Below are 16,089 nucleotides of genomic sequence, written 5' to 3' on the forward strand. Positions count from 1 at the left end.
TTTCCAAATTTTCTCTGGTAAACATTGCAATATTGAACAACTTTGTGGATATTTTTCAGACAACCCTTTATTTTTATTATTAGTATTGGTTTGGTTTTTTGAGATAGGGTTTCTCTGTGTATAGCTGGCTGTCCTGGAACTCACTCTGTAGACCAGGCTGACCTCTGGCACCAAACTCAGATCTTGCTGGTTCTGCCTCCTGAGTTCTGGGACTGCCCAGGCTCAGATAACTCTTTTTTAAAAGAACAGTTTTGTAATTCCCATCCCTTGAAGAAATCCCTAGAAGCTGCTGGGTCTGCCCATCCTCCTGAGTTCTGATTGAGAAAGATACAACTTCTTTCTTTCTCTTTTAAAAACGTCTTCCAGGCATCTGCTGAGAGTCACAAGCTACGTGCCCTGGGCTTTCCCTTTAAACACCAATAAAATCATTTTTTGATCTTAAAAAAAAAAAGACTTGTTAGGAGTGGATTACTGGGTCAAAACAATAAAACTTGAGACCCTTGATTATATTTTGCCAAATGGTTCTTAGATTATATTAGTGTTTATGGCCACTAATGTATTCAATACACCCTCTCTGTATTGAGAGCTTTCAGTGGCCCTGTTTTGATATTTAAACATAACAAAGTAAGAACAAGGTATCTCTTGTTCTATTTTAGTCTTTGATGCTCTGTGAGCTGGATTTCCCCACTGCCCTCCCAAGGCCACTGTAGGGGGTTTCTTGTTTGTGTTTTTGTCTTTTTGCAGTGGGGGGCATAGCCTCTCACTTGTAAGGCAGAGGGATGTTGCTGCCGATTGGTCTCCCCATCCCACGACGACATTTAAGACAGGTGGACAGGAGACACCCTGGAGGCCGCCTCAGATATAGAGAGAATGGGGCTCAGGACCCAGAGTTCAGGGTGGGGACAGGAGGGAAGGGATGAAGTGTGGGGGTGGTGGCAAAGGACTCCCCCAAGGGCAAGGATAGGGAAGGGACCAATTGCTTCTCATAAAGGCAATTAGTGGCAGTGAGGGGACTTGCCCTTACAGGTTTCCTTTAAGTAAGACTGGCTCTTGAATATGGGAATGCTGGTTTGGGAGGCCGTCTGTGGCCCTGTGAAAACACTTAACCCACAAGGAACGTCAATGAGTTGCAGTAAGGATCCCAGGTCAAACAATGTTATATGAACACTGATGGGGGGGAGGGGTAGTAACTTACAGGCCAGATACAGGTCTAAGCACTTATAATTAACTCATTTATCTTCACCAGTATCATATAGAACAGATACTCATTTTACAGAAATAGCACAGAGAAGTTCAACGTCATTCAGGAAGTAGGTGGCGATGCTTGAATTTGAACCTAGACATTCTGGCTAGTCCACCCAACATAGAAACTAATGTGGGATGAGGAAGCCGGCCTTCAAGGCCAATTGCTAATAGAAGGAAACAGACTCAGGTGGGAATGCGGAGAATGGAAGGGCAGGGCTTCTGCTTAAAATGGATTCTGGGACCCTAATAATAGCTTCCTGACTTTGTGCCAGGCATTGTGCAAAGGGACTTTACATTCAGTCTTCAGTAACTCCTTTGAATGAGATACTGTCATTACCATATTTCATCTTACTGATGAGGAAACTGACACACTGAAGTCGCCCAAGACGGAAGGTCAACCCCGGCCCGGTGGCTGCCCACGTGGCGTTAAGGAAACAGGGAAAATGGTGGGGGTGTGGCCAGACTGCCGGAGGCGTGGCCGAACGGGGCGTGGCCGCAGGATTGGCGGGGCCTGGGGCAAGCGAGGTTGGCGCGCAGCCGGGAAGGTTTAGGCGGGGTCGCACCTGTTGCGAGACTCCCCGCAGCCCGGCCACGGACTCGGATCTCTAATCGATACCCAGAAAGTAGTGAAAGAACCCTAGGCGAATTCCGGGTTCGGTTTTCTGTGGAGCACGTGGCCTGCTTCCTCTAGAGTGCGGGCTGGGGGTTGCGACACCGGGGTCTCCTGAGGTCCGCGGGAGTCCGCCTTCGTCCAGCTGGCCATTTTGAAAACAGCCTTCCTTCCCGCCTCTCAGTGCGGGTGCAGGGGCCAGTGGCGCCACTTCGCCCCCGTGGGGCCCTCTCCCCTCCTCAGCCGTGCTTCCCTGCTGTGTAGACTAGGCAGCCTCCCTGGTACCACTCGGGACTCGGGCAGTATGGCCTCAGGTAAGCGTGTGGCGCGTGTGTTGGCGTTAGGGGGATCCCGGGACAAAGGTGCCTTGTCTGGGTGACAGGAGGGTAAGTCCTGCTAGGGGGTGTGAGCAGACCCTAGGAGGGTGTAGGGAAGCAGACCTTGAGTGTGCAGGCAGAGGGACAGGCAGGAGGCTGGGGTCTTTCCCACAGACCTCAACGGGACCCTGCCTCCGACTCTTCCTGTCTTCCTCGGAGGCAGCTTCTGCCGGTCAGTGGAATTTTCCCAAGACAGGCCCCTCCCCTCTGGGCTCGAATTCTCAGGGCAGCCTCCTTCTCCCTGAGCTGGGCTGTCCCTAGATCTGGGGTCAGATGGAGAAGGAAAGTGTGGGCTCTGCCCCAGAGGCTCTGGGTTTTCATGAGTACGCTTGCCCCGTCCCTGGAGGAAATGGGTTTCGAGGCTGGAGAAGCTCAGGCTGTATTCTTGCTGGTTCTTTTTCTCTCCCGGACCAGCCTAGCCTGGACTTTGGCTTCTTTGCCTTGAAGCTTTGGCAAGGGGTGAGGGTTCCCGAGATGGGGTGCGGGTGGTGCAGAGCTGCGAGCTGGCGCTGCTCCATCTGTTTTCTTTGCGTCCCCACCCCCACCCCAGCCCCAGCCACCGTCAGTCACGTCACTGTAGGGACTGGAGTGGGAAGGGAGGGATAAGGGGCAGGATGGAGGCCCCACTCCCCGAGGTTGCCTAGACAACATCAGAAATCGTGGCCAAGGCCTCTTCCGCCTGCGGGGCGCTGCTTCCTGCATCAGTCACTCCCGCTGGGGGCGGGGCGGAGGAAGGGGTTGGATGTAAGAGAGCTTGGCCCCAGCCGGTGAGGTTCCTCCGCTGTAGCCTTGGCCCCAGCCATGGCATCCTATCCTGGGCCAGGCAAGTCCAAGGCCAAATATCCCTTTAAGAAGCGGGCCAGCCTGCAAGCTTCCGCTGCTGCTCCAGGTAAGTGTTCTTGGCTTCAGGCATGGGTCTCCTCCACCTCCTGTCCAGACCACCTAGTGCCTCAGAGAGGGGACCCGTTCTTCAGCACCCTCTCTGCAATGATGCCTCTCTACCTCGGTTCCAGAGCTGACTGACTGGTTTGGGTGGCGCAGGGAGGGAGGTGGGGGGTGTGTTGAGGTTTGGTGTCAGGGATGCTGCCCTCTGTAACAAGGAGTGGGTGTCATGTGGGTGCAGAAGAGGCGTATATGCACACGTGTCTGCTTGTGCGGATGCAGAGACTGTGTGAATTCTAAGTGAATGGAGTAGGGAGGGTGTGGGACTGACGGCTGCTCTGCAGACGGGCTACCCTGTTGGGTGCCGGTGCTTACACCAGGCAGGCTCAGGTTCTTACTCTTTCTGAGACCCTAGATCTAGAACTCCCTCATGGGTGGGTGAGGGTAGTGGGGTTTGACGTCTGGGGTCAGGCATTGCTGGCACATAGACCAGAGCTTGGGCTCAGTTGCCGCCATCCTTGCTGTTTGCCTGTTCCTGGTCTGTGTTATGAGTCTCTTCAGGAGAGTGGCGAGTCCTTGAGATGGCTGGTGGGTTGTGTACCTTGCACCCTTGGGTTTGGCTCCGACTAGGTGGGCATCATCTCTGTACCATTTGCAGCCGGTTGTGTGGTGGTGAGTGTCCATTCTGGTGAGGACTTAGCTCCTTGAGTTTGTGCTTCCACGGGGGTGGGTGACTGCAGCTCTCAAGTGTTCTGACTAAAGAAAGCCCTTTCGGTGACTGGATGTTCTTAACCCGTCATAGCTCTGTTTACACCATGACTGCCCTCCTCTAGCTTGTTTTTATGCTGCCGAAAATGCCTGGCTAGGGCTTTGTGCTGTGCTGAGGTGTGAGATCTGAGTCTTCTAGGTGTATGCACTGGGACTAGCTCTGTGCTGGTTACTCTGTTGCTGAGCCGGAGACCCTGAGATGGTTAGACCCCGAGAGCATCTTGTCCCTGGGGTCAAGGCCTAATGAGGCAGTCTTGATAATGAGTGAGGGGGCTGCTAGTCCACCAGAATCTTGGAACTGATGGGGGTGATCCCCCTTGGCTTTGGGCTGTTTATATGCTGTTGTGATGCCAGCCTTTGGCACTGGGCCAGGGAGACGGGCCTTGGCCTGAGGGAGTATGGAAGTTGTTGCTGGTGTGTCACCTCTGGTAAATCTAGCAGTTGTGTGGCAGACTGTGGCTGCTGGAACCCTTCCTGCTCACCCAGCACTGCTCTGTAGGCCCAGCGTTTCCTTGAGAGGAAAGGGTTTAAATTGAGAGCTTTTGACTTCTTTTCTGCAGCTCTGTGGTCGGCCTTCAGGGACTTAGAAGCGTTGGTGGCTGGGGGTAGTGATGCACACTTGTAATTAGCTGAGGCAGGAGGATTATGAGTTCCAGGTATGCTTGGACACTTAGTAAGGTCCTGCCTGGAAGTAAAACTAGGAAAGGGGGAGGATAGCTCAGTAGTAGAGGACTTCCTTAGCACACACAAGGCCTCAGGCCGTCCCAGGAGTGCAGAAGACAGAAAACAAAACCCCCAAATGGTCTGGAGCTGTCTTTAAGAGGATAGGTAGGTCAGGGTTGTTTGTTTGTTTGTTTGTGTGGCCTTGACTGTCCTGGAACTTGCTCTGTAGACCAGACTGGCTTCGAACACAGAGATCTCCTGCCTCTGCCTCCCAAGTGCTGCGATTAAAGGCCTATGCCACCACTGCCCGGCCTCTGATGCAGGTTCTTGATAATCAGAGACTTGAAGCCCTGGGTTGGGTGGGTAGGTGTTGATCTTTGCCTCTTCCTCCAGTTCTGCTCTCTAGTAAGGGAGAGCCTCTTCACCCCTGCAATATTCCTTTCTCTTCTCTGCTGTCCCCTACTTAGCAGCCTTGCCCCTGCACAGGATTCAGAGGGCCTCTCGCCCTCCTCACCTAAGGGTCTCCATTTAAGTGTTTGGAGGATCGCAAGAAATTCTGATTGCAGCCCCATGAGCTCAGAGCCCTAAGCTTTACAGAACTCTTGTAGGTCATTCCCCTGTGAGTCCGGGGCTGTGGCCAGATAGGACAAGGCCACTTCTCACCCATTTATAGCCCGTGTCCAGAGGTTAAGACAAGCAAATAAACAAAAGTGGAGCCCTGTGTGTCTTCTACATGCTGCTCCCATGTTCCAAGGTACTCTTCCTGAATAGCTTGCCCCTACCCTGACGATGGACTTGGGACTAGCTTGTAGACTAAGAAGCCTCTGTAACTAGCTCCTACCCAGATTAGGCCAGTGGCCCGACTACCAGCCAGCCTCTGCATGTAGCCAAGGCCTTATCTCTCAAGAGTCCATAGTGTAGTCAGGGCCCAAAAGACAGTGGTGGACAGAGGAAGCTGCCCAGAGGCCTGATGCTCGGGAGCGTGGCTGGTCTCCCTGTCTCTCCTACCCTTTGGCCAGCCAGGCTGTGTCCACTTTCTGTCCCCTAGGGCTGTGGTTTTAAGGAGACTAGGCCCCTCCCTTCCAGGCTGCCTTGACCATCTCAGCCTGTCTTCTTTCTCCCTGTAGAGATCCCTGGATCTAGGTGGGCGTCACTGGCGCTGAAGAGGTTAAGGTCCCTGTTAGAATTAGAGTTCTTCTCATCTCCCAACTCCTGCTCCTTCTCTGGGTTTCTAAACTCCCCTGAACTCTCCCAGCCCCCTACTTGGGGCCATCCCAGGGTCTCCCCTGCTTATAGCTGCACTTGGTACAACCCATGCCAGCCCCTGAGCTGTCCTGGGGGACTGGCTGCAGCTTCACAAGGCAAACAAACAGGCAAGGGGCACAGGGCTGCTGACCAGAGCACTCTTGAACTCTGCAGGTAGGGTTCCAGTAGAGACCAGGGCAAGTTGGCAGCTGGACCCTGATCTAGGTGAAGCACCTTTTTCTTTGTCCAGCTTTGGTACTGTGCCTGGAGCACTAGAAGTGGTAGGTACGAGACCTTAAGGCAGAATGCCTAGACAGAGCCTGCATCCTTTTCTAAGACAGTGGGGGGGGTTCCTGGGGGGCTGCATCTTTTACAGCTGGCTGGGAGAACCAGATGGTCTGTGGACAGCTTTCTGCAGGAGGAGGCTGAGACTGTTGAAGGACCCGAGAAGGGTCCTTCCTGGTGGCCTGGGAGCTTAGGCAGTCCAGGAGATGAGCAGCTTCAGACCTTCAGTATCAGCCTCGTGGTGGGGCCCATGCAGAGGTGTTCTGCCCTTGTTGATGTAGAAAGACCCCTGGCTTCTAATTCTCCCTTTCATGGGGCCTCCAGCCCAGATCCTAGGGCTTCCAAGTGATGTAGACTGTGGTAGCTCCTTTCAGAGGGGCAGCCAGCAGTGGGAAGGGTAGCCTAGGATCAGCTCTCATTCTGGCAGCTCTGGGGACCTGGGGAGAGGACAGGCCTCCAGGGGGAGAGAGGACTCCTTGCCAACCAGGTCCTCTTCCTTGATAGTTGCTTAGGTCAGAGCTGAGTGACTACTGTACTTTGGCTCTGCCTTGCATGTTTAGGAGAGTAGACTACTGTTCTGTTCTCAGGGAAGGACCTGTTAGGTCAGGAGCAGATCTGACCCTGGATTATGCCCTAGAAGCTGATGGTCCTTAGTGTGGCCACTGATCCCAAATGAGTGGTGCCGTGTGTGTGTGTGTGTGTGTGTGTGTGTGTGTGTGTGTGTGTGTGTGTGTATGTGTGTGTGTGTGCCTGTGTGTGCGCACATGTGCACCCTTTCTGTAAAATAGTCATGTGCAGATAGATTCTCTTGATCTAAAGGAGTGGGCCACCCCCACCTCAAGTTCTGATTGCAGAGTTGATTCATTTGCTCCACAGGCGGGCACAGGACCTCATCCCTGAGTTTGGGGATGAGTTCCCTTGGGAGCCCCACATGGCTGGCTCTTCTGTCTCAGTAGAAGTACTGCCCAGTGTCTAGGCCCTAGCTTTTAATAGGTTCTGGCCCCAGGGTAGGAAGGGGCTCTTGGCTTCTAGAGGCATCCAGGTCCTGCCCCTCCTCCCCTTGACCCTGTCATCACTGTCTCTGCAGAGGCTCGGGGTAGTCTAGGGGCCTCTGCGCTGCAGTCTGCCCGATCCCTGCCGGGCACTGCCCCCTGCCTCAAGCACTTCCCGCTCGACCTTCGCACCTCTATGGATGGCAAATGCAAGGAGATCGCAGAGGTACACCTGGCACCCCACACCTCCTCACCTCAGACTACCTCTGTCGCTATACCCTCTGCCTCAGCACCTCTCAGCTCATGCCTGGCTATCCCTGATCCTAAGTTTTCCCAGGAACCCGGCTCCTGCCCACACCCCTTGCCCAGGCTCTGCAGGGGAGGGAGGCAGAGGGCTTGAAAGCATGGCTTCCTGACCTTTCCTCCTTCCCTGCTTGGTACCAGGAGTTGTTCAGCCGCTCACTGGCCGAGAGTGAGCTCCGCAGTGCCCCTTATGAGTTCCCAGAGGCAAGCCCCATCGAGCAGCTAGAGGAGCGGAGGCAGCGGCTGGAAAGGCAGATCAGCCAAGATGTCAAGTGAGCCTGCTGCTGCCCCTTCCCTGTTCCTTTGTCTCTAAGGTCCACCCGGGAGGCCGCATAGAGCACATTCTTTGGAACCAGGCCACTGCTGGTTCTATCTTCTGGGAGGCTTAGGAGTCTACTGTATAAACTTCCTTCTGGGATTGCTTTCTCATCTCTGAAGTGGGCTGAGAACATCCCAGGGCCCGCAGCCCGGCCCGTGAGGCCCACACATGACGATTTGTGCGCAGCAGCTGGCACGGTGCTGGGACCCGCTTGCCGCAGCCACTGCTCTTCCTGTACGAGACCTTTGCTCCTCTCACCTCTAGGCTGGAGCCAGATATTCTGCTTCGGGCCAAGCAAGACTTCCTGAAGACAGACAGTGACTCGGACTTACAGTGAGGAGGGGAAGGGGACGTGCTCAGGGCCTGTGGAGCTGGGGGCTGTGCCGAGGCTGTCTCCAATCCTTGTTTGTCTCCCTTTCCTGTAGGCTCTACAAGGAGCAAGGAGAGGGACAGGGTGACAGGGGTCTTTGGGAGCGTGACGTGGTACTGGAACGGGAATTCCAGCGGGTCATCATCTCTGGGGAGGAGAAGTGTGGGGTGAGTGTAGGGTGAAGCCAGAGAGTCCTGGCCTGGGGAACTGGTGGGAGCTAGAGAGGGAATTCTCTTCTGGTGCCTGGAGTAGCAGAGGTGCTGGGCTCACTGATAAGCTGGGACTAGACAGGACTGGGTTTGCAGCCTTTGGAGTTGGGGGTGGGCAGTCTGAGGTTAGGGGATGGCCACAGGGTGAGTATGAACCTGAGTGTGGACAGAGACCAAAGAAAATGACTGCTTGTCCATGTCTTCAGGTGCCATTCACAGACCTGTTAGACGCAGCCAAAAGCGTAGTGCGGGCCCTTTTCATCCGGGAGAAGTACATGGCCCTGTCCCTGCAGAGCTTCTGCCCCACCACCCGCCGTTACCTGCAGCAGCTGGCTGAGAAGCCCCTGGAGACTCGAACCTATGAGCAGAGCCCCGATACCCCTGTGTCTGCTGGTGGGAGCTCCCATCCCTCCCCAAACCCCAACTTCCCTGGGTATCTAGGCTTGGAGCCTAGGCACTTGTGCCTTGCCTGCGTCTCCCCTCACCCAGGCTCTTTCTAGCTTCTTGACATCAGGAGGGGGGAGGGTGGGGCCATAGCTGCTCTTTTTTTGACATACCTGGTCCTCTGTGGAGCCCGTAGATTGGGCAGCTGCAGGCCTGACTCTGGCTCTTCCCTTCCCCTTTGCAGATGCCCCAGTGCACCCCCCTGCGTTGGAGCAGCACCCATATGAGCACTGTGAGCCAAGCACCATGCCTGGGGACCTGGGCTTGGGTCTGCGCATGGTGCGTGGTGTGGTGCATGTCTACACCCGCAGGGACCCTGATGAGCAGTAAGAGGGGTGTGGTGTGTGTTGGGGTACCCCATATAGAATAATGCATTGGCTTGGGAGGGGGCCAGAGGACTTGGCTGGCTCTCCTCACCTGAGCTTCCTGCACGCTAGCTGTCCGGAGGTGGAGCTTCCGTACCCTGACCTGCAGGAATTTGTAGCTGACGTCAATGTGCTGATGGCCCTGATTATCAATGGCCCCATGTAAGATTCCACCTGTCCCTTTGAGCTGCTTCACAGCCCAGACTCTCCATCCCCAGTTCTGCCCCGCCCCGCCCGCCCTGCCCCAGGCAACTGTCACTCTGTCTCCTACCACTCCCTAGTCACCTACTCCCTTGTTCTGTGTGCTCCTGCCTCCTGCCTAGGAACCTCCTCCATCGGGATCTAAGTCTCTCTCCTCTTTCTTCTTGCCCAGAAAGTCATTCTGCTACCGCCGACTACAGTACCTGAGCTCCAAATTCCAGATGCATGTCCTGCTCAATGAGATGAAGGAGCTGGCAGCTCAGAAGAAAGTGCCACACCGGGACTTCTACAATATCCGTAAGGTGGGCCCTTGGCCTGTGGCCTCTGTGCCCTGATCCATATCTCCCTTCCAAAGCCGGGGTCTCCCCCAGCACTCAATAAATATGGAGAGCCCTCTCCTTTAAAAAATGACTACACTTAAATTATGTGACTTGTGTATATATATGAGTTTAGGCGTGTAGAGCAGAGGAAAGATCCCCAGGAGTCAGGTCTCCTCTTCCACCATGTGGGGTCCTGGGAATTGACTCTTGGTGGCAGATGCCTTCACCTGCTGGGCCATGTCTCCCCAACTTAGCATTTGTATGTGCATGTGGTATGTGTGCATGTGTATATGCATGTCTGTGACTATGTGGTCACATTGTGTGTGTGTGTGTGTGTGTGTGTGCATGCACATGTGTGCTTGCATACTGCAAGCTTATCCATGTGTGGTGGGGAGGCCAACGCTGACATTAGGTATTTTCTACCTTATATATTAAGACAGAGTTTCTCACTTGAACCCAGAGTCTGTTGCTTCAGCTAGTCTAGCTAGACAGCTTATTTTTTGTGTTCCTTGCCTCTGCCTTTCTCATGTTAAGATTTTAGGTAAGCTGCTGCATATGCCTGACATTTACGTGGGTTCAGGGGATGGCGACTGTAGTCCTCATGTTTGTATAAGAAACCAACCCTTGCTGGCTGAAGTCCCACGACCCGAGCCTTTGGTGGGCCCAGCAGTCCTTCTCCACTGCAGGTGGACACGCACATCCATGCCTCATCCTGCATGAACCAGAAGCACCTGCTGCGCTTCATCAAGCGGGCAATGAAGCGACATCTGGAGGAGATTGTGCATGTTGAGCAGGGCCGCGAGCAGACGCTGCGAGAGGTCTTCGAGAGCATGAATCTCACTGCCTATGACTTAAGTGTGGACACACTTGATGTGCACGCGGTCTGTCCCATGGGATGGGCTGGGGGGTTGGGTCAGCGCTAGGGCCAGGGGTCAGGAGCGTGACCTAGGCCTTCCCATCTCCTCCAGGACAGGAATACCTTTCACCGATTTGACAAGTTCAATGCCAAATACAACCCTATCGGGGAATCTGTCCTCCGAGAGATCTTCATCAAAACCGACAACAAGATTTCTGGGAAGTACTTTGCTCACATCATCAAGGTATGGAGGCCGCTCTCCCCTGCGGAGCTAGAGCCCATGTGTAAGAGGGTTCCAGTGACAGGCGGAGGGAGGTGAGAGCCTTGACGAGCATATGTGGTGGGTACGCGGGCAGGAAGAACCTAGATGTGATTGCTTCTGGTGTCTAGGAGGTGATGTCAGACCTGGAGGAGAGCAAATACCAGAACGCAGAGCTCCGGCTGTCCATCTACGGGCGTTCGAGGGACGAGTGGGACAAGCTGGCACGCTGGGCCGTGGGGCACAAAGTGCACTCTCCCAATGTGCGCTGGCTGGTGCAGGTGCCCCGCCTCTTGTGAGTGTCCCTTAGAGTGGGCGGAAGCTCCAGGGCTGTGTACAAGGGGGCAGGGCCTGCTTCCTGTTCTGCTGGGATGGCTAAGCCTTCAGTATCCAAGCTAGGCATTCTTGAGTGCCAGGAAGGGCCTCCCAGGCCAACCTGCAGTCTGTCCAGCCTGGTCTTTCTGGATGTCCCACTTTCCTACTGTGGTTCAAACACGCCCTGGTGCTTCTCATGACAGCTCTGACTCTTACTGGCCTGCTGCTGGCCCTGCATATGCTTGTGCCCTGTCTTCCCTGCAGTGACGTGTACCGCACCAAGGGCCAGCTGGCCAACTTCCAAGAGATGCTGGAGAACATCTTTCTGCCACTGTTTGAGGCTACAGTGCACCCTGCCAGCCACCCAGAGCTGCACCTCTTTCTGGAGCACGTGAGCTGGCATGGGCTGGGCGAGGGCAGGCTAGCTGGGCTCAGACCTGGCTGTGGCTCCAGGGCTGACCAACGACCCTCTGCCAGGTGGATGGTTTTGACAGTGTGGATGATGAGTCCAAGCCAGAGAACCATGTCTTCAACCTGGAGAGTCCCCTCCCGGAAGCTTGGGTGGAGGAGGACAACCCACCCTACGCCTACTACCTGTATTACACCTTCGCTAACATGGCCATGCTGAACCACCTGCGCAGGTGCTCGTCCTAGGGGTGCCGGTGCTCTGCTTGCCTTGCTTTGAGCACCCTGAGCTGAGGGCGCTACTACCCCGGCTCACACGTTGCTCCCGTGTCCAGCTCTTTCTCTGCCCTTAGGTTTCATTTCTCATCTTTCCAGTCAAGCATCTGCCCCGCCCTTCATCCTAGGCCCCCATAGTCACTAGCTGGAGGGCTGCTGGTGTGGGAGCTGGAGTCAGGTGAGCTTACATGTGCCCAGGCTCTGGAGCTGACTCTGTCTTCACGCCCCTCAGGCAGAGGGGCTTCCATACGTTTGTGCTGAGGCCGCACTGCGGGGAGGCTGGGCCCATCCACCACCTGGTGTCAGCCTTCATGCTGGCCGAGAACATCTCCCACGGGCTGCTTCTTCGCAAGGTCAGGGTCTACACCCCCAGCCTCCACAAGCAGCTGTTTGCCTTCCTGATCCTCCTCCTCACCCAGCCGTGAGATCAGATTCCTCCTTCCCAGTATAATTAGCTCTTCCCACCCATCCTCTAGTGGAGGAACCCAGCTTGGATTCACCGTTCTTCTGTGACACCTAGCCTGGAGCCCCCTTCCCCGTGCCCCAGAAGCAGTATGCCCTCCCAGCATTGAGGCCCCCTGACGAGTCCTCCACCCCTCCTCCCTGTCCAGGCCCCGGTCCTGCAGTACCTGTATTACCTGGCTCAGATCGGCATTGCCATGTCCCCGCTCAGCAACAACAGCCTGTTCCTCAGCTACCACCGGAACCCTCTCCCTGAGTACTTGTCCCGTGGCCTCATGGTCTCCCTGTCCACAGATGACCCCCTGCAGTTCCACTTCACCAAGGTCAGACCCAGCCCAGCAGGCAGCCGAGGGCAGGCGTCCAGGGGATTGTGGGCTGCCTCCGGGTCTTTGCTGGTGGAGCATAGCAACACTTAGCTCAGCCCTTAAGGAGGGAGGGACTTCAGGGGCCTGATGCCTCTCTCAAGGAACCTGGCCTGTGCAGGAACCCCTGATGGAGGAGTACAGCATTGCCACTCAGGTGTGGAAGCTCAGCTCCTGTGACATGTGTGAACTGGCCCGTAACAGTGTGCTCATGAGTGGCTTCTCCCACAAGGTATGATGCTCAGCCTGCCTGGGGCTGGGCACCACCGCTTTGCCTCCCTTTGCTTTTGGGATCCTGACCTTGTCCCTGTGAGGGTTGGATCTCCCTGCAGCTCTGCCTGTTACCAATACCCTCTGTAGGTAAAAAGCCACTGGCTGGGACCCAACTATACCAAGGAGGGCCCCGAGGGCAATGACATCCGCCGCACCAATGTGCCAGACATCCGAGTGGGCTACCGCCATGAGACCCTGTGCCAGGAGCTGGCGCTTATCACACAGGCCGTCCAGAGTGAGATGCTGGAGACCATCCCAGAGGAAGTGGGCCTTGTCATGAGCCCAGGGCCTTAGTGAACCAAGTTCATGCAGTGCTTGTCCATCTCAGCAACTTGATCGTGTCTCTGATTGGACCCCTCCACCTGCTGTGGTCTCTGCATGTCGCTGTCTCTGTTTCTGTCCTGCATGTCTTTGACCATGTCTTGCCTCTAGGCCTCCTCAGTGAGAGCAAGTCCCGGAATCTGCGTCACTCTTGTCTTGGCTCAGGTGGTCCCTGATGGCTGAGATCTAAGGGCTGGCCCTGCTAGTGACCCGTCCCAGGATTGTCAGAGGTCTGGCTGTCCTGTGGTGTCTTCAGTGTCCACAGGGGCTTGGGATAGTTGTGTGGGACTGACCCCGTTAGCCTCTGGAGCCCTACCTCGGCGAATCCAGGCTTTGGCTAGAGTTCAAGTTGAGTTCCCCCCTTGTTTATGTGGTCCTGGGGCAGTCAGGAGGGGCTCATTATCCCTCTGTCATGGCACTGACTGCTCAGCGTCTGTGAAGTTGTGACCCATCTGTGCTAGGCAGAGCAGGGCTTGGGTTTGCTCATGGCCCGGGAGGCCTGCTCAGGGGCTGGACATGTCCCTGCCAAGTCACTGCCCATCAGCCTCCTCTGGTCCTCCCCAGTCCAAATGTCCCTTTGTTACCAGCTCCCTTATCCCCCTGTGGGAGGGCGCAGCTGCCCTGATCTGTGTCTGTAGTTGGAGGCTGCTGCAGTTGGAAGATACTGGGTCTGCCATTAGCCCTGGGGGTGGCACCACCTTTGAGGGTTTCCAGGTCTTTGGCCAGATCCAGATCCCAGTTAGCCTCTTGTGTTAAGTTCTAGACCAAGGCCTTTGCTATGAAGAATAGTGTTTCATATGACCCATTTTCCTAGTGCATGAGAAATAAAGACTATTTAAGTAATGAGGCGTGCGAAGGTCTCTTGGGAGAGAAAGGGTGGTGAGTGGCAAGGCAGTCTGGGTGGAGCACAGTGTGGGCCTCTGTGTCTCGAAGGCTGGTTGTGGTCCTGCCAACACTTCTGAGTGCTTGGATCACGGGTGGGCGCTGTCACAGCCATGAGGTACAACCCATTCTGAGGTGCACGCATGGCTTGGATGAAGTGGGTTAGTGCATCTGTACACTGACTGGGTTATCTGTGGGAGAGGAGATGCCTACCGAGCCCTCGTCCAGTTTGCTCCTTCTGAAGGGGACTTGTGCCTCCAGGTCCATGGTGTGTCCTTGTCACACAGCTTGGAGGGATGGCACCCTTCCACCTTGTGCAGCCTCTTAGGACAGCATGGTAGGAGGGAACATATGTCCCTCATGCCTGCTGAGGCCTGTGGTTTCAAAATTGTGGGGCCTTCTGGGTAGCCTGTCTAAAATACTCTTTCCAGATCTCTCCCTTGGGGATTCTGACACAAAGGTGGCAGGTGTGGTGACAGACATCACTGTCAGATTGTGTTGCAAGGAGCTGGAGCTGCTTGTATTTGAATTCGTCTCTACAATTCACTTTCCACCCCAAGTCTGTGGTGCAGTTTGCAGCGCACCTCTTTGCCACTGAAGTGGCGAGACTCTGCTGTGCCTGTAAAGAAGGGAAGTAGACAGGCCCTGGACAACCCAGGGTACTTCCTGCATAGGCAACAGACACTCGCCACAGCCGCTGTTGGGTGGAGAGGGACTAGGAGCCTCCTGCCTCCGAATTGCAAGCCTGTGTGATGGAGGGCTTGGCTGGGAGCCCATGGAGGCTGACAGCAGCCCCCACTCCCTAACCCCTGACACCCCGCAGGTAGGAGGGCCCATCTGCGTCTGGCCTCAGACTGCAGCAGGTGCCCCAGAGACCCGAAGCAGCTCTACTTCCCCTCCTGACTCCCACTGACTCCCAGCCAATCCATTTTAGTCATTCTGGAGCTAGAGCATGAGCTGAAGGCTATACACAAAAACAGCCACACCAAAAAACAAAAACAAGCAAACACCCAGACTGATTTCTGCTTAGAAAAATGGGCTCTGGAGGTAGCAACAGATTGGAGACAGTCTAGGGTCTCCACGCCTCACTGGGCCTGGTCTGCACTCCCCCAAAACAATGCTTTTCAAGGGTGAGGGGGGCTAACTTGGAAACCAGGCAAGCAGAATTAGTAGATGTACTTACTACATCCCTTGAAGGCCAGCACTGCCTGTCCCACACCGCACTGAGGACTTCCGTATTCATTCCCTGAATTGTCATTAAGTCAAATCCTCCCTTTCATCTTCCTGCCCAGCGTTTCCCAGTACATCACTGTTTCTTAGCAGCCGCTCCAGTTTCATATCAACTGGACTTTGGTCTTCTTTTTTGCAGAACTTTCAAGCATTTATCAAGAGTGAATCTTTTTCCTTTTTTTTAAATTTGATTTTGCGATGCCAGTGATAGAACGCCGACGTTTCATATACTAGGTTAGTGAGTTGCACATGCAGCCCAGGAGCAACTAATCTGTAAAAGGTAAGGAAGGCTTTGCCAGCTAAAAAGAAAACTTTCTGCACTGCCATATGGGACACATGAATTTCCTGGCTGGAGCTCTCAGGAGTGCAAACAATGCTAAGAGATGCACACCCATCCTTAGCCTGGTTCCCACCTGAGGACGAAGCATGGCTTTGCTGGCAGTCATTGTTGATTACAGAGCGGGGAAAGTGAGCCTCACTGCTAGGCCAAACAAGTGTGGCATGGTCAGCCCCAAATGTGACATGCAGCTTGGAGACCAAGGTAAAACGGGGAGAATAATCCACTCCCACCCCGTTGACTTGGGAGCCTCGGGTGGCAGCATGAAGCATGAAAAATTGAGATGAAAATACACAGGAGGGAAGACCCCGCGGTTCTTTTTCTAGGGGCATAAAACAAAAACACATATAAACAAAATGCCTGAGTAGAAAAAAAACTTTGAAGATACAGGAAAATAGGAAGTACAAATCCTATCCTTACCTACCAATTTTACCAAGAGTTTGCTTATAATGTGCACACTTGAGCTATATGTATGCATGAATATATTTTACATATTTATTTTCTTCAAAAAAA

General features: G+C 54.5%; 1 protein-coding gene across 3 annotated transcripts; it reads left to right on the forward strand.

Annotated features, from left to right (window-relative positions):
- The first annotated feature begins 2,035 nt into the window (after window positions 1–2,035).
- Window positions 2,036–13,970, forward strand: Ampd2 (adenosine monophosphate deaminase 2). Of its 3 annotated transcripts, none has more exons than XM_005076629.4 (18): window positions 2,036–2,169; window positions 7,163–7,293; window positions 7,512–7,642; window positions 7,954–8,022; window positions 8,115–8,226; window positions 8,475–8,661; window positions 8,897–9,038; window positions 9,150–9,239; window positions 9,451–9,580; window positions 10,285–10,479; window positions 10,567–10,698; window positions 10,845–11,008; window positions 11,293–11,419; window positions 11,506–11,669; window positions 11,942–12,062; window positions 12,321–12,494; window positions 12,655–12,765; window positions 12,894–13,970. In XM_005076629.4, the coding sequence occupies exons 1-18, from the start codon at window positions 2,160–2,162 to the stop codon at window positions 13,098–13,100; spliced, it is 2,397 nt and encodes a 798-aa protein (XP_005076686.1). In that variant the 5' UTR covers window positions 2,036–2,159; the 3' UTR covers window positions 13,101–13,970. The 3 variants fall into 3 exon arrangements, with proteins under 3 accessions (XP_005076686.1, XP_040607999.1, XP_005076684.1); XM_005076627.4 differs by lacking the exon at window positions 2,036–2,169 and adding an exon at window positions 2,247–3,121; XM_040752065.1 differs by lacking the exons at window positions 2,036–2,169; window positions 12,321–12,494 and adding an exon at window positions 2,238–3,121.
- Window positions 13,971–16,089: the final 2,119 nt, after the last annotated feature.

The sequence above is a fragment of the Mesocricetus auratus genome, unplaced genomic scaffold (genome assembly GCF_017639785.1).
Source record: "Mesocricetus auratus isolate SY011 unplaced genomic scaffold, BCM_Maur_2.0 Super-Scaffold_100009, whole genome shotgun sequence".
Taxonomy (NCBI): domain Eukaryota; kingdom Metazoa; phylum Chordata; class Mammalia; order Rodentia; family Cricetidae; genus Mesocricetus; species Mesocricetus auratus.